Here is a 23,837-nt window from a genome sequence, read left to right as displayed (position 1 = left end):
AAAAATTATCCCGAACCACGCATCCCGATCCACGCGGGCCCTCCGCGTGGCGCGTAGGCGTTACTGAACTAATTTAATTTCTCAAAAGTAAAATGCGTAATAAAATTCGTAAAATACGACTTTCACACAACCTCCAGACACGATAGCGTCGTATTGTAATTTCAACACACGAGAAAACATAATTCTGTTACACGAAAAACTCAAACACAAGCCCCTTTTCCAGCTGCCGTTTGAGCTCTGTCTTGTAGGAGCGGCGCGCCCCAGAAAGCTCGCCTTCGTGCATAGCGTCACAGCATTCGCCACCGCCGTTCCCAGGAAGAACATTACGGTTACATAAGAAGCAGTCGGGGATCTTTGGAGTGCCATCAAGCTCCAATCTTTAAAGGCGAATCTTGAGGGCCCGCCAAAAGATTGTGCTCGACACTTATTTCCCGTCCCGATCAGCCTAGCGTGTGCACCACGGTGTGGCTTGCGCGCATGCAGCTGTTCAACAGGAAAGTTAGCATGTGTGCGCATGCGCGGAACGCAGAACGCCAGCCATCAGGGCTCGGCTGCAGAGTAGCGACTGCTTGGAGCAGCGTGAGGGTGCGTCTTCACGACTTCGACGTCCTCGCCGCCAAACGCCACTTCGCGTCTCCCGCGTCTCTTGAATTCCTCGCTGGCCGCGCGCATGCGCCTTCGATGCCATGACAGCACGACGGCAACGGCGCGAACGCGACTGGAGCGTCCGCATCGCAATAAAAATGTACGCATAAAGCGGAATACAGGTCGATATTTGTTTTTTCCCCCGAACGGGAACAGCTAAAATCGCCCTTCGTCTTGTATACGAGCGTCTTTAGCGCATTCTAGGTCGCGGTCTGGCCAAGTCATGTTTTGAGATTCACCTGTATTCCGGTTTATAAAGCACCCTAAATAGCGTAAGGGTAAACAGATGCAGCACATGATTTCTAACTATTTAAACTTTCAAATGGTGAAGATTTTACTTTGCCACACAGTAATAATCGTCAATTTCGAGAACGTTTGGTTTCATTAACACAGCCCGCACTGCACTAAATTTCCTGTCAGAAATGGCATGAATGTAATGCGCGAACAGCGCCCCTTGCGCTGCTGACAGAAACGTCGCTGACAAGGAAATTTATTCACCCGCAGGCACGCTTACAACTGTGGTATGAATGAAAAGTACAATATACGGTACAGCACATGTAATAAATCATACTTGATGTAAACAAAACAGATTAGCAAATGAAATAATAAATGGTGTGTGCTTGACACTCGCTTTGCCACACACAACAACAATAACAACAACAACAAAACTCATTACAACGTCCACGCAAAAGCATTATTGTCAGCCTCGAATTTATGAAAGGTACCCGGGGCATATACAGATACAGTCACAAATCAGGCAACACAACTGAGCATTATTCTGGCTGTAGAAAGACTTTGCCTCGGGAGACGGTTATGTACCGCGTAGACCAGCGGCGAAGAAACTCGGCTTCACCGAGTTTGAACAACTGTTCTTCAAGATGACCCCATACTATCACCCGTAGATTCCGCATTCTCGGGTACATTGCTCTATTTGATTGCCGAGATCGTTCTGCGATGTTGCGGAAGCACCACAAAACGTAGCTAGCGCTGTAGTAGACGAGACTCGCAAACCGATCTCGGCGCTGCGGTGGCCGCACGATGGATATTCCGAACATTCTTGCAACTAGCTTCCAGAAGGTGCGTGCTACAACGCAGTCCTTTGCTACATGCGCGCTGGTCTCTGTTTGTGCGCAATATATGCATTTATCATTCGTTACCATATGCCAGTGTTCAAGCCTGTCTCTTGTAGAGAGAATGCCCCACTGATATTGCCAATGAAAATCCTTCACTTGAGAGGGCAATTCAGGTGAAAGCGCGGCTGTCCATGTTTGTGTAGTAGCTGTCCGTGGAGGTACAGCTGTCTCACAGAACATTTCACAAAGCCTGGAAACTGGTGTCGCAGGCCACTTTGTAATTCTTAGTTGTACAAGCTGGCTTTGCAAGCGCGCAACCACCGCATACTGCGGTGCTGGCGTTACCGCCGTCGGAAGCAAGTTGCCTGTACTCTGCGGCATAAGTGTTCTACGGTAATGGCCCAGCCAATAAAGGAGCAGTGGCCTACCAGGGTACTCATCATCATCAAGTAGATCACATGTACTCTTAGTGCACAACAGCCTGCCGAATGTAACTATGCACGGCAAGCTCCATCCTCCGCTGGATTTCGGCAGACGCAAAAATTGCTGCGCTACGTATTGCGACTTGCTTAGCCAGAGCCATGAGAAAATAAGTGAGTTTACTACTCGTACTGTTGGTGACGGCGGGAGAGCTATACCCTTGCAGCAAACCACAGTTTACTGCACAATACGTTCTTAATGAAGAAAACCCTTTCTGCCAGCGGCAGTGGTGACGCAGTCACTGCTTCCGACTGTTCTTTAATAGAGCTGACGATGTCTCTCCACGTGTGAGGTGAAACACCACTTGTACAAAATTTGATTTAGTATTTGCATATGCTCGGTCTGTTTAATGTCCCCTGGTAGCGTTATTGCGGCGCGACCTAAATTGATTGCTTCACATTTTCTCATATTTATTTTGCCCCCTGACATTGAAGCATAATGATAATATATATGAAAAACCTCTACAAGACTGTCCCCATCCCGTAAAAACAAAGTGATGTCATCCGCATACGCTGATACTTTTATGCACCCGGTTCCCGGCATAGGAAGACCTCTTACGAGCGGGCTCTCGCTAAACCGCCTTAACAACGGGTCAATCGCAAGCACAAACAATATGGGTGACAAAGGACAACCCTACCGCACTCCCCTTGTCACATCAATCTAGGTGTTAAAATGCTGTTAAGCAGTAGCTCAGCTGTTGTTCGCGAATACAACATCCGCAGGATGTCTACAAACTCTTCAGGGAAGTTATAGCATCGTAAAACCTCAAATAAGTACTGGTGTTCTAAGCGGTCGAACGCTTTGGCTTGGTCCAAGCTTACTAATACTCCTGAAGCTTCACGCGCTGTTGTGTATTGTATGATATCACGTGTAAAGTTGAGGGACGAAAATATACTCCGGCCCGGCACGGAACATGTTTGATGTACAGCGACTATTTTCGGCAATAATATCTTCATGCAATTTACAAGAAGGGTTGTCAATATTTTATAGTCTGTGTTGCGCAGCGTTATAGGCCTCCAGGATGAGGGTTTTGCAAGGTTGGAGTCTGGCTTTGGCAAGAGCATTACGCGGCCCCGATTTAACGATTTAGGAATACCTTCCCGTGCACGTGGGAAACATAATGGCATTTCGTATTACACCTTCGCAAGAATAAAACGCGAGCAGGGCAAATCAAACACGAACATAACAAGTGCACAAGTTCCGTAATTTGGTTATGTTGTGATATTCGAGGCGTAACAAAAAATAAGGCGCAATTTATTTATCCCTTATTAAGGACGGTTCATCACACGTCTAAGTTCTAATCAAGAACATTGTCACGTCGCGTGCCTTAAGTATAATAATGTTCTGCTTTCGCTGCTCTGATGTTAAGCTTTCTGGTCGGCTTTCGTGCCTCCGATACTTGAGGGGTGAGGAACACAACATTGAAGTGCCACTGCATCGAACTGTGTGGAACGCCATAAAACTGAAGTCACATCAATGCCTGCAGGAAAAATGAATGCCTTTAAGAGATATACTAAGAAACTTGAGAATAGAGAAGCGGTCGCTTTGACATTTTAGACAAATGTTTAATAACGAATCACTAAACTGCAGTCTTTTATCAAATATCTAGGCTGTCATTTGCGCTTGTATGCGACTGAGATGCTTCTTCCAGCGGCGAACGCCATCGCACACGGGAAAACGCCGGTTTTATGCTTTTTCTTTCTGTCTGTCTGCAGCACCAAAAACGCTACAGCCAAGCTGGCGGTGCGATTCACTAGAAAATAAATTACTTTACGAACTGGCTGCCATTTGTTGCACTTTACGTGGTAAGAGAACAAGCGGAGCCATTGCCATTATGTAGTTTAGGTACCATAAAATAAATGAAAAATTATTGCTGAAATCTAGGTGATTCGATTACTGGCATGGCAAAAAAATTTGAATTGTAAACTACAATGAGTTTACACTGACGAAGTACTCTCTCAAAACTCTATTCTCATTAATTTGTCGTGGTGACAGGTTGATTATTGGAAGACGAAATAGATACGTTCAAAGTGACCCCCCCCCCCCCTTCTTTTTGCGCCGGTACGGCAGCGCGGCACGATAGTGTTACGAAACGAGTTTCGAAGTATTTGCACGTATTTGGGCCATCGTGCCTCAGTAAATGTACTCGAAACTTGCAAATTAATTCTTTGGCTCTTTTAGAGTACAAAGTAGTCCGTTTTACCAATAAACCCACCACTTCAAGCACACAACCGCATTTCCAAATGTAAGCCATGGAAACATTACACCTTTCCACATACCGCGGAGCACCACGCACACATACATCCCCATATCGCTCGGTGTTCCATTATGGCCGCATTCCTCTTTCCCTTTGCCGCAATTGTTCTTTCCTGTGTTTCCACATATACATTGCGTTCGTTTATCAAATGGTGATGCTGGGATTGGTTGGTCTATTCGGCATGCAAGCTCCCAGGGTCAGGAGACCTGGCGGGGTTCGCAATTCGAGGGGTCGCTCTTTAGATAGACTATAGGTGTGACTTGACGCCGTCAAAATTCATGACTCCGCGGCGAGCAGATGCGAGAACTTTAAGGTGGCATCAGCACTTGTCGTTCGTTTCTCGCGCTTTTTTTTTCTTTTTTACTTACCAAGCATCCTTTCATGTCGGAATGACTTAGTTTAGATATACTAACCTAATATAATGTGCCTTTGTAATAAAGGGAACATGTTCTGTATTTGGTTTCCGTTTTCTGACTGCCAGTGCCGTGCTATGCACATAAGCCTGTTCGCTCCAATGAACAGGTTGTTGGGCGTCGATATAGCTTGGCCAGTCTTCACGTATCAGCGGAACAGGTCGCTAGTACAATCTAGAATGCGCACTCTAGCCAAAGCTAACTTGACCTAACTTAACCTGTGCTCTGTACCTCGTCCTCCTCATCGCTGCCAACGCGTTTGACGAATATAGACTGTGGCTCAAAAAGCGAACAGCTTTTGTCGGTTCTTTCGGTCGTTTTCGTGCTCGGTGGCCGGACACAGCAAGAAAAACGCTCTCTCTCTCTCTCTCTCTCTCACTCTCTCTCTCTCGTTCGTTCGTTCGTTCGTTCGTTCGTTCGTTCGCTCTCCCGTTCGTTTGTTTGTTCGTTCGTTCGTTCGTTTACATTGACACTCATCAACGATGGCTTCTGCATAAGCTTCTTTTTTTTTAAAAGCCGCGGGGTGACTTACGCGTGCACGTCTCCGGGACACTGTCGTTCCAGGTGTTTCCTCGGAGGCACACCAGCGTCCTGGTGTCCATCTGCGTGTCGTTGAACATATGGTCCTTGCAGCACTTGTACAGCGCCGTCTCCTCAGCGCGGTGCACCAGGTATCCCAGCCGAGGGGCCGGCGGCGTCGGACAACCCATGACTGCGAGAACCAATTAGAGCAACGGGCGAATAAGTGCGTATACCCGTCAATGCATTAGCATACAACGGTAGCGGCTGTATGTTATTTTGGCTCTTGATGAGTCCGCACCCCACAAAAGAATGGGACACACCTGACTTAAAAGAGCAAGAAGAAGCCGAAGCATCGGTTGTGATAGCGAGACAGTAGACAGCTTTACGAAGCAAGGATAGTAGATTTAGCGGCCGCATAGGTTCGTAAAAATTTGCTTACCATATAAATTAAGAAGCATGGTGCCACGCGCGCACAAGCAAAGAGAAACACATCTCGCTCAATGAGTGCGGACACTCGCTGTCAAAACGCTGGCGTGAGGAAGAGCGGCAGCAGCAGCGAGCGAATTGACCTCCTTGCTGCCTCTCGCTTCAATGCGAGCGAAGTGGCAAGAACATAGCACACACGAAGCTATGAGCCCTCGGCGCACGTAGCCTCTGTACTCATCGCTGATCGCTTTCAAGATACTGTCTCTACTCGTCGCAGATAGCTTTCAAGATAAGGCTGGCGCGGCCGCGCTTAGCCGCCGCCGGAGTAGAACCCCTTCCCCCTCCCCCAGTGCCTGGCGATCGGTAGACGGCGTGCTTTTCCCCACCTTCCTCCCTTGCGTGCGCGAGACCTCGCACGCTTTGAGTCGCACCTGCGCCATGCGGCGCGCGGCCACGTTGTTATCGCACTTTGACTTTACACGGAACATCACGGCGACGCCGACGACGGAAATGCGCCTGGAGTGTACATATAACTGCTATCGCAATAAAACAGTCAGTTCTTAGCTTTCCTGAGATGGGGAAGCCGTAGGTACAGCACGGGCAAACACGCTTGTGCACACTACAGAGCCCTGCACATTGACGAGATGTGCCATGAATTCAGCGGCCAATGCCTTTCGAGTGGAACTGGCATACATTAGGCCGGCTCATTGCTCATTCATACTCTCGCAGTGCAAGCATGTATCCTTTCGTCGTGCAACACCAGGCTAAGATGGTCGTTCACTTGTCACCGCGTGTTTCTGTTGCTTCTTGACGCTGCACGTTGCAGTTTGCATGCTTTGCACTTTCCACAGCTGTCGTGAAATGAAACGTGAATAATTAGTTTAACTAAAGAAAACTACATATGTAAGTGTAAAGTCTGTTCAGTAGACATGGAGTAACAAGCACAGTATTATTGTGCCGACATCTTCTTCTGTCACGTCAATAAAAAGGGGGAAGAAATATCTCTGCAGATGTGTGCAAATCAGAACAAACTCGTACACTACACCAAAGACTGCGAGGCTGTCTTAAGGGAGTTCTCAAACCCTTCGAAATTCATATAGGGAAGCTGTTTTGCCGCTGCTTTGCCGCTGCCCGAAACCTATGAAGAGACTCTGCAAACGCTTCACTTTGTTGGGTACGAATTGTCCGCTGTACGCGAGTATTTTCAAGCCCTTTACTTTATCCGAGCTTAGTAGTTCTAGACTTTCTGCTATATCCTACGGATGTTTCTGCATTCCGCACCGGCTCTATTGCATCGGCTCCACTCTCTACAATGCCCCTGTGCCTTCTCATCGAATACCGACCACGCGTCAACGCGTTCCCAACACCACACGAAAACCGTCATTAGACTCCCCTATGCAACTTCGCAGCTGTGAGCAGGAAATATTAGGGCGACAGCCCTAGGTCTCTATGTTTCAAGGTCGCGTTGCGAGGTACAGAAAATAGGAGCGCTGGTGCCACTGCTCACGCATACATCGTCGTCTCCTTCCACATCGGTTCTTCCACATCGCTGCCACATCGTTGCCACATCGTTGCCACATTGATGCCACATTGATGCCGCTAATCATGCCAAGAATGTACAATTAATTAATATAGAGTTCATTAAGGCACTCGAAGCCACGACCTTTGGTGTTAATTGGGGCAGTGTCGATTAAGGCACAATTAAGGTAGCTTTAACTATAAGGCACTCGAACCCGCGACCTTTAGTGGGACAAAACAAGTAATAAGAAGTAATGCATTCGAATGAGAATGTTAAGTGGTTTAATGGAAATCTCTTGAGCGAGCAGCTAGGCTCTCGCCATCACCCTCTTTGGCGTATGCTAAAGTGACTGTCAATTTTTTAACACCCTTATGTGTGTATATATGGTGCTACCGTTTATCGCACGGCTAACGCCCTCAACTTTAAGGGATCTGTCTATCGAGCCTTTTTATAGGGGCAATTGAAGTTTTCCTTTTGAGACTTTTGTTGTGGCCAGTATAGACATAAAGATAGCTGGGACACACGAGAGCAAAAAAACTTAATGAAATAAATTCTAATAGCAATCGTTGTCAAACTCTCGCGTCGGATATCTTGGTGATTACCAGGTGGTCAATATTGTTGCACAGTTTCTCAACTACAGGCAGGCATAGTCGCCGCAGGCATAGCTTGAGATCGCTGCCTTATAGAATAAAATAATCTGATATCCTTAAAAGCCAACTGCAACGAAATTTCACTTTGACTATATTGGTTACATATGGTTACTTGTACTACTGATGCAATATCGGCAAAACTTTACGGCTCGTATTTGCCTAATGTTTTTATTCGCACCCTTTGAATAGGATCTATGCAGACGTCGCGTGCGCTTGGTGGACAGACGATATCACGTAAACCCCGACACGCCGCCTCCACGATTTGTCAGCGCGCCGCGGGCTGCAACGGACGACACCCAATCTCGGCGGTCATACTGAAAACCCGCGCTCGCTGTCAACGTTCTGGGTCAAGCGTCACTTCCAGCAAGCGGTGGCGGCGGCGTTGTTTTCTTTTAATTGCGACAGCAATTGTATGGACCCTCCAGGCGCATTTCTACCGTTGGTGTCGCCGTCGCCGCGATGGTCCAAGGGTGACAACAGTTGAGTTGAGTTGAGTTGAGTTGTTGTAGGCTACTGGTGGGATTAGCCTTGCAGTTGCTGCCGGCAATTGCTCCACCGTAGCGACACTTAAAATAAGTAAATCACATAATCAGACACAGTCCTCACAAAATACAAATGGTCACTCCTCAGTTCACCATGTGGAGGCCAAATCTGTGTCCTGTAGGTAATTTAAAAGAAGGCGAGAGACCTCCTTCCTACACAACCGGTTCCCGCGCGGGAAAACAATGTCTTGAAAAGAGCTGTGAGGAACTCCTGTCTTCTTGAGGGACCCGAATAACACCCTCCTTTCCGCGTTATACACAGCACAGCACATTAGGTAATGTTCTATGTCACCGCACACACCACACGTTGAACATAATGGTGATAACGCCAGGCCAGTCTTATACATCCACGCAGGGGTTCGAGCAGAGCCCGTGCGAGTGCGGAGCAGTAAGGTGGCTTGGTTTCTTTTGAGGCCCTTGATCACACATGGCTTGTGAGGTGAGCTCCACAAAGAACTGAGGTGGCACAACACTGCTTCTCTGAAGAGTCTGTTGTCGTCTTGAGGCACTCTTCTCAATGGATTCCCAGACAGCGCTCTATGGGCGAGGCTGTCCGCCATCTCGTTGCCTATGATACCTGTGTGTGAGGGCACCCATTGGAAACGTATGGAGAAGCCTTTGATATGGAGATTGTGCACCGAGCGTAGGGAGCTAAGACATAAGGCATCAGTAGGGAACCCGTGCTCTAACCTTTGAAGGGCAGATTTTGAATCTGTAAGAATAACAACAGGTTGAGGCGTACAAAACCGTAGTTTCTTTAGAGCTGCCTCAATGGCAACGCTTTCGGCCGTTGTGGAGGACACGACTGCAGTGAAGCGAACAGACCAATCATACTTCAAAGAGGGAATGTGAAAAGCAGCTGCACTAGATCCTTTGACCTTGTCCACAGAGCCATCAGTAAAGATTTGAAGATGACGTGCATATTCAGACTCAAGATGTTCCAGTACCAGCGAACGCGTTGCCGCCAGAGGAGAATTCCGCTTAGCGCGTACGTGAGGAATTGTCAACGAACAATCGAGGCTCGCGAATGACCAAGGTGGTTTCAACCTCTTAGTTCGACCTCTAGTGTCAAGACCCAGGTAACCAAGAGTATTTAGTGCCAAGTACGCTCGGGACTCAGATCTCTTTCGAAGGCGCTGTAGAAGGGCTCGGCCGGCTGCCGTCTGTTTGAGGCGGCCAATTTGCATCAATAACCTTTGTGAAGCGACTAGGCTAAGAGGTCTCGATAGAGATTCACAAAGTACTGCTTTGTTAGGAGCAGTCTGCGGAACGCCAAGAGCCCTTCTCAGGCCCTTTCTGTGCAGAACCTCAAGTCGTTCCAGCTGTGATATCGAGGGGGAAATTAAAGGCAGCTGATACATTATCCGACTCGTCACTAGTGCATCGTGCAACCTGATCATTGAGGAAGGGTGATTTCCCCATTGCTCACTCGCAACTCTACGGATCACATTGAGACGCGAAGATATCGATGTCACAACCGAGTCCACAGCTCGTCGCCACTGTAGACGGTAGTCAATAATGACACCCAAAAAGCGCTTGTGTTTCAATTGTCGAAAGCAAGATTGATCAAGGTCTATCTTCAGCCGCGCATACCTTCTTCCTCTACCTGGAAACATGATGAAGCCAGATTTTTCCACCGAGAGAGTCAACCCAACACCTTGAAGGTAATTTTGAACTAAAAGTAATGCCTGTCGAGCTATCAGAGCTAAACGCTTGTGTTGATATCCGGTTAACCAAAGGCAAATGTCGTCCGCGTATATCGACATATGGACATGCCTGCAATGTTTTTGCACTTCAGCGGGAAGACCAGCCATTGCAACGTTAAAGAGCGTTGGGGAAAGAACACTTCCCTGAGGTACACCTCGTGATACCGCCCTTTCGGTGCTTGTGGTACTTCCTAACCGCACTTGAATTTTACGATCACTGATAAATGAGTGAATGAATCGCAGAAGATAGCCCTGTACGCCCATGGCCTGCAAACTATTTAGTATTGAGCTCTGAAGGACGCTATCATAAGCCTTTGATACGTCTAGGAAAATAACTAGTGTTGAAAGACCGAAAGCTCTATGATGTTCAATATGGCTTATCAAGTCCAAGACGCTATCTTGCACGCTTAAACCTGTTCGGAATCCAGTCATGCATGTTGGTAGAGCCCTTCTATCTTCGAGCCACCAAGATAAACGCTTACTTGCCAGCTTCTCCATGAGCTTAGCCACGCACGACGTCAGTGATACAGGACGATACGAGGCCAAGTCTGTCATTTCTTTGCCGGGCTTCAGCACTGGGACAACACAAGCCACCTTCCATGAAGGAGGAACGTCGCCAGTCTCCCACACTCGATTGAGATAGCTTAGGAGCATCTTCCGGTGTTCCAGAGGTAGGTTCTGCATCATCTGATTGGTGATGCCGTCAGGACCTGGTGCACATCGACGCCGCAGGCTGCTGAGTGCTGTCTGTAGCTCTCGAAGTGTAAACGGGGCGTCCATCACCGACGTAGATGTTGCAGGCGGAGCACAGGGATGAATTCCTGAACTTGCACTTACGAATGCATCTGCAAATTCCTCTGCCAAGCACACGAGAGGTTTCTGCTTGCGCAGTGCAAGCGCTTCGAAAGGTTTACTAGGACGAGAATCACCAGCAAGACTGCCAATGACTCGCCAAATTCTCGTCATCGGTGAGAAAACCGTCAAGCTAGCGCAGAAGGACGCCCACTGCGACCTACAGAGCTTGTTCGTATGGCGTCGAATGGCAGAGTTAAGCCTATTGAAGGTCGTCTTCAAGGATCTGTCGTCCTTCTTTCGCATCAGTTGTCGCTCTGCCCTTCTGCGCGCTGCGCAAAGGTTCCTGAGTTTTAAATCCGGAGTCGGAAAATGATTAGGCAACTTGACCGCTGTGGTAGCAGCCATCTTACCAGAAATCATTTTGTCAATCACATCACCAGAAACATATGCAAGTTTCTCCCTGTATTTGTCCCAATTAACAACATGGCTAATTTTAGAGTCGCGCATGTGGAAGTCGGCAGTAAACACAAAAATTGGATAGTGATCACTTCCCATGCGGTCAGCTGCAGTTGACCACTTCACGCGGACGTCAGATGAATGCAAGGTTAGGTCTATAGATGTGGCTGAGGCTGGAGGCCGGAAGAAAGTGGGACTTCCGTCATTGGCCACGCACAAGTCCAAACTATCAATAATTTCTACAAGTTTGCGTCCGCGGGAATCTGTGTTCCTGTCACCCCAGAGAGAGTGATGGGCGTTGAAGTCCCCGCAGATAATTCGGGGCGCTGGACAACGGTCACAAAGCTGCTGCAGAAACAAGTCCATTGCTACCTTCTTCCGCGGAGACACGTATACGGATGCAACAGAAAGAGTTCGGAAGCCAAGACGTATCCTCACAGCCGCCACCTCAATACTATCGGTGCAAAGATCGGTGACGTTTAAAGCCACATGAGGAATCTCTCTTCGTATGTAAAGGGCGGCACTTCCCGCGGGAAATGACATTATGCTGCAATTCTTATGGGCGACATATCCAGTCAGAGATCTCCCGCTTGGTAGGCCAGCCTCCGAGAGGGCCAATACTGGAACACACGTATCTTTCAGAAATAATTTAAGTTCTGCTAATCGACTTATAATCCCAGCGCAGTTCCATTGCATAATAAACGGCACTTTTCGGTGATTTTTAGTTGCACGAGATTGAAGAAGACTAGCCATATTATAAGGTAAAGGTCGCTGCGAAGGTGGTAATCATTGACTCAAAGGAAAGAACGAGCTGTAGAAAGTTCTTTAAGGGGCCAGTCTGCATTGCCTGAACATATGAACGCAGGACTTCAAACAAAACTCGCAGAAGGTCGGACAGGTCCTGATTTTTGAGCTCCTTATTTTGCTGTACGCACTGCCTCACAACTTCAACAAAAGTTGCGGATGGGGACCCACTCTTGGCCATTGCCTCTGGTTTCTTCATCCCTTTTGAGGTGAGGGAATGTCCTCCATGTTGTCGAGTCTGGCTGTGATCTGGTCGCTGAGGAACTTGGACACTTTTTGCTGCAGCAGATCGAACAACCGACTCACCCACAGATGATTTTGCCGTCTTGCTAGGCTCAGGTCGCTCACTGACGTTGCTTGTTACCATGCAACGAACTTCCGACTCTAACGCAGGGAACTCAACTTCCGAATCTAACGCCGGGAACTCGTCACTTCCAGGTATCCGCTTCTCAGTAGGTTGTGGTTTGGGACCACTAATGAAGGACACTCGGCGGTGTAAGGCGCTTACACGGAAGGGGCAGCCACCGAAACTCGCTGGATGGTCACCACCACAATTAGCGCAAGCAAAATCTGCCTTGCAGGCTTTGTAATCGTGGGCGCCACCGCATCGTTTGCAACGTTGATCTTTGATGCAAACTTTGGCTACATGCCCAAAGCGTTGGCACCTAAAGCATCGGGGAGGAGGTTCAACAAATTCTTTGACTGCATGCTTGGTAAAACCGAGGTCAATTTTTTCGGGGCGCTCGGTGTTGGGAGCAAACGTTATCACAACAGAAGTAGTAGGTTTCGCTGTCCATTCTTTTTCTTGAGTCTCCACCCGGCGCATCAGACGTTTCACGTGCAGAACACCTTGCGGTTTCAAGTAGTCCAGAAGGTCGCTTTCCGAATACCACACTGGTACTCCCCTAATAACACATGTGTTAGTCATGTAGGAGTGGGGCAGCCGGGCTTTAACTCTTATATCCCCAATTTGAGAGCACCGGAGAAGAATGTCAACTTGCTCTTCCGTTGCGATATCTAAATAAAGAGCACCTTGCGTTGTGAAGCGGCTGCGAATCGGGGCAGATCCCAGCACTGTCACTGTCACTGACAACACTGTCGCCGCACGCTGTATGCTGTATGTGCGAGTGAAAACGTGCGAGGGTGAGCTGACGATCGTGGCTAAATCTCCCGTGCGCAATGGAGGAAAGCGGGGTAGAAGCGCCCGTCTTCCGCCGCGAGCAAGGAACTGTGGGGAGGGGTAGTAGGGGTGCGTTGTTCTAGTAGGGGTGCGCGTTCACGCGTACTTTATCTTGAAAGCCATTTGCTTGGGGAGGGGGGGGGGGGCACAGTCTACGTGAGGCGGCGGCTCATAGCTTTGCGAGTGCTGTGTTCTTGCCGCTCAGTTTTCCTTGAAGCGACAGGCAGCGCGAAGGTCACTTCGCTCGCTGCTGCTGCCGCGCATCTTCGCACCAGCGTTTTCAGAGCGAGTGTCCGCGGTCAGAGAGTGTGATGTGTTTGTGTTTGCCTGTGCACGCTGACACTTTGCTTGTTAACTTAGTAAGCGATTGTTTACAAGTTTATACGACCGATAAAACTACCATCTCTACTTCGTACGGCTGTCTAATGATTTGATATCACAATCAATGCTTCACCTTTCTGGCGGAACTGTGACTGTTTTTTTCGTTTCTTTGCAGGTATACGCCATAAGCAGTGTCAATTTTTGTAAGGTCTTCGTGGCCAATCTACTCGTCGTTCAAATGTAAAACATTGCATGGAGGCAAGTACATATATATGCCTAGAGTATCTGAAAGTAGCTTTTTATCCCAGTCCAAAATTTTGTTGTAATTGGCCTCTAATGGAACAAACCCATTGAGGGTGTAACAAGCTTTTAAGGTTGTAGCACATGTTTTTTTTACAGTGATATAGAAGGTTGCGTGACTCTCACACTTGTACTTGAGCAGGAACCCTCTGGCCGGCACGAAGCTCCTGGTGCGGAAGCGGACCACTAGTCGGCGCCCCGTGGAACGTAGGGTTCGAAGGCTGAGCCGCGACTCCCCGCAGGCGACCAGCAGTGGCCGGCCGGACTCCAGCACGCTCAGAGCATCTTCAATGCAGTCGGACTCGCTCAGCGAGTCGAGCAGTGGTCCCGGAGCGCCGGGCTGCAAGAACCAGAGATCGCTAAGTTGCTCAGTCGAATTATTCGTGACGGCAGAACGTAATCTGAGTACGCTATCTACATAGACTCCGATCACGGTAATCCTGATTAAGGTGCACATGTTCCCGCGTTAAAAGTACAATGATCGTGGTGATATTAACGTTTTGGTTTCTTTTCTTAATCCATCCATCTATGCATTAGTTATGGACGTATACTACGTATTACCACTAATAGAATGCGAGAATAGAGGATACGTAGACGAGATAATGTATGTTAGTGGCCCCATCTTGCAATGTAAAGTCATTCAGCCAAACCGAGCACAAATCGCATTGCTTAGCTGATGACGCGAAAGTGTAGGCAGTGACGTAATTTTCACAAACGTGTTTTGGGGTCGTTTATGGCTTTTCTTTTTCTTACGCGACGAGTAGTGAAAAAAAAAAGACGACCAACGCTACCTCTACCGGAAAATGGGGGTAGGCGAAACTTGTCCTGCATGCACCTGACCTTCGTCACGGTTAAGTAACCCACAGGTAACGGTGCCGGATTGCTTCGGTTTCCCGCTCCCTCGGCTCGGGATCTTCTCGCTGTTGTCGGATTGCCTGGGCTCGAGCGGCTGTAAAGGCAGTCCGGCGTTATCGGCGCGCGGGCGAGCGTTGGCCGCATCCGGTTACGTTGGCTGCGCCAGTGCATCGAAGCATCGGTCGAACTATAGAAGCTGTTCTCGCCAACGGGACGTAACGTGTGCGCGCGCTCACGCTACATCAGACTGTATTTACCCCTTAACGGCTGGATCGGCGCGCCGGCGTCGAGCCTTTTAACGGGCGAGTCCTCGCAGCCGCTCGTCGAACGTTGCCCGTTCCTCGGGGGAACGCCCAACGCGTGGCCATCCCATTCGTTTTCCGAGACTGAACTGAACGGAAGCGAAGCCGGCGCAGCGTGCGCGTTACCCTTTCTTGACCTTTCCCTCCCGGCGGAAGCGAAACGGCTCTGGTTAATCGCGCGCGTGGCGTGAGCGCGCGCCTATGCAGCTAGAATCCTTGCTAATGACTCACGCTCCGGCGCTGGCGCAGCTGTCAACTCATCAAACCGCCCTTTCCCGCAGTTGCTCTGCCCTAGGAGAAAGTGCGTTTTTTTGCGTGACCACCACAACGCCACTTGTGAGCCAATACAAGCTTTGCTTGAAAAAAGAAGGGCAGTTTCACCTGAAGGTGAAGCACTGAAAGCGATAAGAAAATAGCGTTGTCTGGAAGGCGTCTCAGAGCATCGAGATGTCCTACACTGCTACGCGAGCGTTGTGAGGAGCGCCGCCAATGGCGTTGCAGGTATCGCACCTGAATGGTGCACGAGCTGACCAGAAGGAAAAGGAGAACGAACCATCGATTCGTTAAATAATGTAGTCGAGGCGAGCGCCATCTAGTGGTGGTGCAAGGAACCTAGCGGCGCGCGCGGCACGCACCTTTCGCTGTGATTGGTTGAATTGCCTGTCAACAGATACGATGAAATCCCGGGATCCTAGTCATATAGAGCTTTGCTGTAAATAATTCACAGGGTCTCCTATGTTATCCCTGAGACGACTTGAAGGCGAAAGCCTGAGTGGCGATGCATTAAAGACAGACCCATGATTTACTTTTTTTCACGTTCTCTTTTTTCCCATTCTTCTGGCGTTGCATACTTCCTAGGTCGGCCGCAGCTACGGCCATAGCCGCTTCCTCCCGACGTCGGTTACGACGAGCGGCACTTCGACCTGCTCTAGCCTCTTCCGCCGTGACGTACTTTCTCGCTCTTCCCTGCCCGCGACTAGGGCCTGGTGCGTCGTCGCCCCTAGCGATGCGTAACGAAGCTCTGAGCCCACGCGGCCACGTAAGCAAGGAGGGTGAGCACGTTGCGAGCATGCTGCCGCCATTTCCCGAACGTTCTAGGGGCGCCACCGGTGACATTTCCCCCTTCCTCCCCAGCGCCGCCACCGCGCTTGCCCTTAACGCTCCTACTGCGCTGCTCCTTACATATTCCTCCTCTTTCCCGGCACCGCTGTTGCCCTTTCCTGCAACAGCCTCTGGTGCCACCGCTAACATTTTCCTCAACTCTGCGATTGCGCTCCGTCGCCCTTTCTCAGAAGCCTCCTCCAGCGCTGCTGTTTCCCTTTCCCGGCACGCTTCGTTTTTTTTTGGTACCTCACAACGCGCACTATGACACGAGCTTAAAACATAGGATTTCGCCTTAAATCAGTATGCAGAAAACATTGACGATAATTGTCAATGTAAGTGAACAGCCCAGAGCAGCGAAAGAGTACGAGCTAACAGCACGACCTGCCGCTTTTCATGTGTAGGCTTTCAGGCGATAGCGTTAAGGGCCCGATTTCAGCGTCTCGCTTCTAGCGTCGACCGTCATTCCGCGAAGAAAATCTTTACAAACCAGCATACCCAGCCACTGAGGCCACGGTGTTACTTCTAACACCGTGACTGAGGCCCTCCGTGTACTGCAAAGGAGTAAGTAAACTAATTTCTCAAAGTAAAATGCAACAGAAAACTCCTAAAGTACGACTTACACACAACCTACAGACATGATAGCATCGGATTGTAATTTGAATATACGAGAAAACATAATTCGGTTACGTAAGAACTCAAACACACGCCCATTTTTCCGGCGTTTCTACCATTCATACAGCGGCGCGCCCAGTTCCTTGCTACACCTCCAGATGGCGGTCGCATCCGCGCATCTCTCGCATCGCGGCCCACGCAAGAGGCCGCGTTGGCCGCGTTTCTACCAGAGAGCTCGCCTTCGTACACAGCGTTTGCCGCCAGCATTTCCCGGTAAGCATTACGGTTACATACGCTGCACTTGCCATGAAGCGTGAGAAGCAGTCGGAGATCTGTGAATGCTATCGCCTTCCGCTCTTAAAGACGAAGCTTAAGCGCCCTCAAAGTTTTTGTATGGTGATCGGTGTGTATACGGACCTTCGCGAGTGGTGTGTTATAACGAGGCATATTCTTCTGAGCGTGGATACTTGTAAAACGAGGTGAGACCGAAGGGATACTTTCGGCGTTCTTCGGCGACCTGTGAACGGAGTGACCGGAGAAATCCACTGGCGTTCCAGTTAATTTGTTAACAAAACGTCGTTTCATGCACTGAAGCACACAAGTAACTGGAACGACAATGCCTTTCTCCGAAAAGTTCGGGAATTTATATCTCGAAACTGGTGTCGTCCTGAGAATTCGTTCCAAATGGATCCGCCTTGCGAAGTCCACTGCTAGAATTTGTAAATTGAAATATGTGTCATAATTAGTAAACATTTAATTAGGGAATTCTTGTTAATTAGTCGATTTTGCATATCGATTTCTTGTGTAAGTAGTGTCCGCCGCTTCGAGTAGACCGGCTCATAAACTAGAATCGAGCTATCCGCCACAGCCAACGATTAAAAATTTTGAAAGTGCTCGCTGAAACACTTTGTATATGGATAATAATTCGTCTCCAAGCATAAAGTTCGGTGCTTGTGTAGAAACGTAGAATATTAAGAATAGTAAAAATATTTGCCACTTGAACGGCTTGTCTCAGCAATATTTGTAGAGGAACCGTGAGCCACTGAGGAACTTCAAATTGAAGAGTTCTATATTAACATGCGCACACCACGCGCGCTATAAACGTCATGTATGGCTCTTAGGATCACTACAAAGGATCACTACAAAATTATCAAATCTGCCTCTCTCAGACCATCACTGCATATAACAATTGTGTACATTGTACATACTAAACATCATTTCGCATATCGCCACAATTAGTTTATGTGCAAGTGGGCGTTTCCGTGGGTCTGCGTTGTTATATGTGAGTGAGGCCATGTGGATTCGGAAATTTCTTTGAAGACGTTATCGTCCCGGTGGAATTATGGCATCACTGTGACTCACAGTGTTCGTATCACCTTTTGTTGGAATAAACTTTTTCTAAACGCCGTCTGATTGCGATTGGGGTGATCCGGATCCGTGTGCTGCTACACGGTCACCATCGGACGATAGAGAAATCAATTGAACACGAGCGGACACTTCGCGAAAACTGGCAACAGGAAATAGGTCACGCTAGTATTGATGCCAGCCGTTAGCTGACGCGAGCATCGGGGGAAAAAACGAATGTTTAATGTAGTTAACAAACAACGTTTCTTTTTTCATTCTTTTCCGCTAGAATGAAAGAAGTTTTGCGTATAAATGAACTTATACTTAGCGGCTTATTAAATGCGTAAGCATTTCTATGGTTACCCAACGAGAAAACTGTCCGTCCGTCCGTTCGACCTTCGCGTAAGACGATCGCCTTCAAAATAGAGCCAGCCGGCTGTGGAAGACGACGACGAATGTGCTAGCGGTGGCACAAAAATTGGGGGGGGGGGGGGGGGGGGGGGGCGCAACATTAAATCTGGGGGTAGGTCAAGTTACGTTAACGCGAAAGAGGAGCCGGTTGCAGTACACGATTCAGCGGTGGTAGTTCGGTATGTTCAAGCAACATTGCTTGAATGCTAATCGCATTAACGACGACAGTTATCGAGATATGAGTTCTGTCGGAATCTTTCTTGTTTTGGTTTTGGTTAGGTATAAGCAAAAAGAAAAAGAACATATCTTCTTTCCTGACCCTGATTTGCGAAATGACCACTTTGTCTAGGCAGACGGAGACGCTGCTGCACCCACGTACCTGTGCCACTTGATCAAAGAACGAGCTTTCCGGGATTTTCATAACCCGCCGTGGTAACTCAGTGGGCCTATGGCGTTGCGCTGCTCAGCTCTATGTTGCGGGTTCGATCCCGATCGCGGCGGCCACATTCACATTGCGGCGGAGTGTAAAAAAGAAACGCTCGTGTACCAAGCATGGGCGTACATTAAAGAACCCTCTGGTGCTGAAAATTGGCCAGGAGTGCACCGCTATACCGTATGCCTAATAAATGAGATCGCGGTGTTGACATGTGAAACTGCAGAATTTAATTTGATTTGTAAATTTTGACAGACCGGAATTTGGCAACCAAAACTGACTGTAATAGGAACTGCGCCGTGGTGCTTTTAGTGACTCTGAAAAGGGTGGCAGTTGCCATCCTGCTCCTTGCTTTGCCGTTCCTCCCTTTCAACGGTATATGTTTTCAAACCGAATAATAATAACGACGGACGGCGAAGACGAAGGGGGGCCGGTACTATACGCCCTTAACCTCTGAGGAAAGCCGAATTGGCTCCTGGAAGTATCGGGTTTTAATAAATTCTCTATTGAGTTCGAGACGTTCAAGAATAGTTCATTAATTATTCCAGCCAGTCAGGTTATTCGGTAAAAAAAAAATTATAGCCTCCAAAACTGGCTCGTTTTGCACGCAGTCTACTCACCCTGGGCGGCCTGATGGACACGTCGAGTATCCTGAGCACGATGGTCTGTCCCGGCGACGCCTCCAGGAGCCAGGAGCAGTTGGACAGCGCAGGGTAGAAGTGCGGGAAACCGGGGGAGGACAGGTAGCCCTCGGTCGGAGAACGCAAGTGGGTGCCACATTTTTGCATCAGCGAGCGCTCTGCACAGACAAGTTGGTTTTGCACGAGTTATACATCGGAGGCTAAGCTGACCAGGTTTTTGCGGACCGGGCTAGCCAGCCTTTCATCATGCTGCACAGCGTGGGACCAGACAAAGGACGCAGACGATCGAGTGGCGTAGACAAGTGCTACAGACAACGTCTCAGACAGACGTATATTAGTGGTCAATAGTTTGACGTGAATTGGTTCGCACGTGATTCCGTGCCATGGGAGAGGCCTTCGTCCAGCAGTAGAGATAAAACAGGATGACGATTATGATTTTCCCGTGCAACAAGTAGAGCCGTTCTTTCTGTTTGACTAGCGATGTCAGGCTTTCGGATCATTTGCCGTCAGATTGAACGCGAACGTGCTTGCACGATACACGACGGAATCGTCTCTAACTTGCTCCACAACTAACACCACTTGTTTTAGTCAACGCACAAACGGTAAGATTAAATGTTTTTTTTTTATAAACTAACCCATATCGCGAATTTAATATGAATCTATAGAATGTAAGCTCATGCAGATAAGCAAAGTAGTGAGAACGTTAGAATAAGCATAAACTCAAATGCCAAGTAAATATCACTGGAATTCTTTGCTGCGTTTCCTCATTCACCTGGGCTCGTGCGACGTAAAGGCTCTTTTCGCTCGATTGCATTCGTTCGTTGTCGCCCACCGCAGCGAGTGGTCGATACCAGCGGTAACTAATGCATGGCGTGCTGTCAGCCAATGATGAAGGATCAGAAGAATAAGAAAGGACGAGAACCCTTACGTAACGCGACCACCGTATCTGCAACCGTGGATTAACCGAGGATCCTAAATTCACATTTGTGACTATCGAATCGCTTACAAGCAGACTACAGTGCGACTGTACGTTGCGCTCCCAAGAAACAATGCGTATAGCACGCTTCCTGATAAGTTTATTTGTGCCCCCGTTTTCAATTTAGTGCTGGTTGTACATTCTTAGAGGGCTGCGACCATCCAGTTCAGCAGGGAACGCCGGTCCAAGCTTGGTTCACTGTAATCCTGCGCCTAGCCATAACGATAACCCTGTTATAACCATCAATTTCCGTTTTCTTCTTTTTTTATGTTTTGGGGGGGCAGTATCGCGATGAACAAATTGCAACACTATGCGTGGAGTGTGGGAGAAAAGAGAGAATGTAGGAAAACGATACACGTGGCACGACCTGGCGTTGAGGAAGGAAGAAGAGGTCGGGTTAAGCTCGGGGGCCGTTTGTAGCATCAGCCAGCAAGAAGAAAATCATAATACAGGGAACACTCTGTTACTCCTCGATGCCGTTGGTGGCTTCCTGTTTGTCACCCACGTCTCATTTAGGCGAGCGTCTCATTTAGAGGGCGCTTTAGAGGAGTTAGCTTTTCCCCTTCCTCGAGCCGGCCTCAGAGAACATCAGCGCGCCGGCATAATTCTAGCGACTGTAATAACTTGATAGGAGTGGCAACTGACCCCTGGGTTTTGTCGAAGGGTGAACAGTTACCCCACTTTAAAAAAAAAGCTTACACCCTTTGGGGGCTTATCTTGGCCCACGACAATCAACCAAGAGAAGAGACTGCAGCTTCAGGAAGGGATATATTCCACGATGAACGCCGTCCATGTCATCAGTCAGGTAACTGAGCAATCTGCGGAGCACAATCAACCCCTCGAGGTGTGGCTTTCATAGTAAGTGAAAAGCCGTGTGATTCATTAGAGGTACCAGCAGTCATTGAGGCATTGCGGAATCGAAAAAAAAAAATGACTTCGCAAATGCACATTTTTGCACTGTATAAACCCTGAAACGACAGGCAATCTGCCATGCACCTTGACATGTTATGGCAGCCACTAAAACAGTCAGTATTGCAGAGAAGCCGGGTCTCTAACATCCTCGACTACGCTTCCCTTCTATTAGCACCCACTTTGCAACTTTTAACAGACCCCCGGTTATGTGCTCTACGTGTCACATGACCTGGCAAGCTCCTTTTTTTTTTCAGCTATACCAACTTGAATATCGGCTACACCACCGTTTGCTTAGACTTGTTTTATTATAGCAATCACAACGAACGATCGTGCTATCGCAGCGGGGATGACGGGATATAGCGAAAGGAGTTATCGTTCTATTAGGCATAAAAAATGCGAGACGCGAATTAAAGGAAACTGATTTTACCGGTACGTTACCTTCAATTAGCACAGCCAACCCAGCTTCCATCAAAACAGAGTTAGCAAGTGCTGTGAAAAACACTCCTTTCGCGTGTGCCCAGAGACCAATAATAATAATAATAATAATAATAATAATAATAATAATAATAATAATAATAATAAGCAGAAGAAGAAGAAGAGCAGCAATTGCGCTCTCGCTGCCTGGAAAAGCTGAGGTTTGCCGCAAAGGCCAACTTCCAGGTGTAGATTGAAAGGGTTTGTTTGTGAGCGGATGCTTCCGCAAAGTTTATACGAGCGTAAAATGAAAACATGACGAGGCATCAGGTAATTCCATTTCCGGGTATCCGCAGAGCGCAGGTGCTGCACGTTTTTTCGACAGTTGGCGACACAGCTGCGCAGCTGGGTTACGAGAAAGCAAATTGAAAAAAGAGGGGGCGCGGTTTCGGGGGCGCGACAGGTTCATCATGTCGCCGCAGTCCTCTGCTTCTCACTCACGAATGACTCGCGCAGAATAACACGAATATGGCGAGTCTGCGGTACCCTTGGCAGTATATCGTATGCATACACGCGATTCACAGCGCCCTCCTTTTGTCATATTTTGTTTAGAATACTGTCGGAGGACCCCGACGCAATAATAATAATAATAATAATAATAATAATAATAATAATAATAATAATAATAATAATAATAATAATAATAATAATAATAATAATAATAATAATAATCTTTATTCAGTATAGTTAAAACAGTATACAAAACGGAAGCGCCGAAGCCACAAGAGGGCTTGTGCGGCGACAACCGGCAGCCGCGGCAATCTACGCGCCACACCAGAACTCCATCAGAAGCTGGTTGTGCATTTGGCACAACCATCACACATTATCAAAGATGCACTGATAACATCAGTACATATTAAAGGTTCTCTAACGCTTGAACAGCAACTCTCAGTGTTTTGCGGGTGGACAAAGAAAATACATCGTCCGGTAGTTCATTGAAGATAGCAGGAACATAATAGCGTCTTGTTGCTTTACCGTAGTGAGTGCGCACTCTCGGTTTAAGATAACGAGGAACATGTCTCAACGGTACCGGTTTCGTATTTATGTGCCTGTATGCACTGCTCCAAAAATATTTAAGTACTACGATTTGTTTAAAAAGATTCTCAAAGGAAGGCAAACCGGCTGTTCTAAAGACGTGTTGCTGGGCAAATTCTCCTGTGGCATGTAGAGGACGCTTGTAGCGATGTTTTTCAAAATCCTATTAACTCCTATTAACAAGGCCTATTAACAATAGGGCTCTTTTTCCTGTATACGCTCGCGTACCCAGTGGTGGTAAATGGCCAAGAGGCGTATTTGGGACAGGTTCTTGTAGCACGAAAAGAATGACCATTTAGAGCAGTATATATTTTTTTTTTGTAGCAGTCAACAACGATAATTATGAAGGGCTATCGGCCGGACACCATTCATGCGCATCGAAAGATGGGTCCAGAGTACCAGCGAAGCTCATTGCAAATATTGTCGAAGAAGATGATCCGCGTAAGCGACCACTCAAGAATAGATTACAACCATCGTGCGGCTACACTGAGTCAACCTGCACAGTCTAAACAGATAATTCCAGGCGTTAAGGTAAGCAACAAAAAGACACAAAGGACTGGCGGCAATATAGTCACATGGTACGTTGGATGACCATCGAACAATCTTACTTTAGGACTAAAGTCGTCTAGCTAGTAAAACCACTATGCTA

General features: G+C 48.1%; 1 protein-coding gene across 1 annotated transcript in view; it reads right to left on the bottom strand.

The window, feature by feature from the left end:
• Nucleotides 1-23,837, bottom strand: part of LOC126528032 (uncharacterized) — a 99,184-nt gene that overhangs the window by 9,438 nt on the left and 65,909 nt on the right. Inside the window, exons 4-6 of the mRNA XM_050175881.3 lie at nucleotides 19,771-19,949; nucleotides 14,216-14,429; nucleotides 5,401-5,580 (exon numbers count right to left, since the gene is read on the bottom strand). Of these exons, the coding sequence (XP_050031838.1) occupies nucleotides 5,401-5,580; nucleotides 14,216-14,429; nucleotides 19,771-19,949 (573 nt within the window). The remainder of the gene's footprint in view (nucleotides 1-5,400; nucleotides 5,581-14,215; nucleotides 14,430-19,770; nucleotides 19,950-23,837) is intronic.

This window comes from Dermacentor andersoni, chromosome 9, assembly GCF_023375885.2.
Source record: "Dermacentor andersoni chromosome 9, qqDerAnde1_hic_scaffold, whole genome shotgun sequence".
NCBI classification, from domain to species: domain Eukaryota; kingdom Metazoa; phylum Arthropoda; class Arachnida; order Ixodida; family Ixodidae; genus Dermacentor; species Dermacentor andersoni.
The sequence above is the reverse complement of the archived record's forward strand: the minus strand, read 5'-3'. Positions and strand labels throughout refer to the sequence as shown.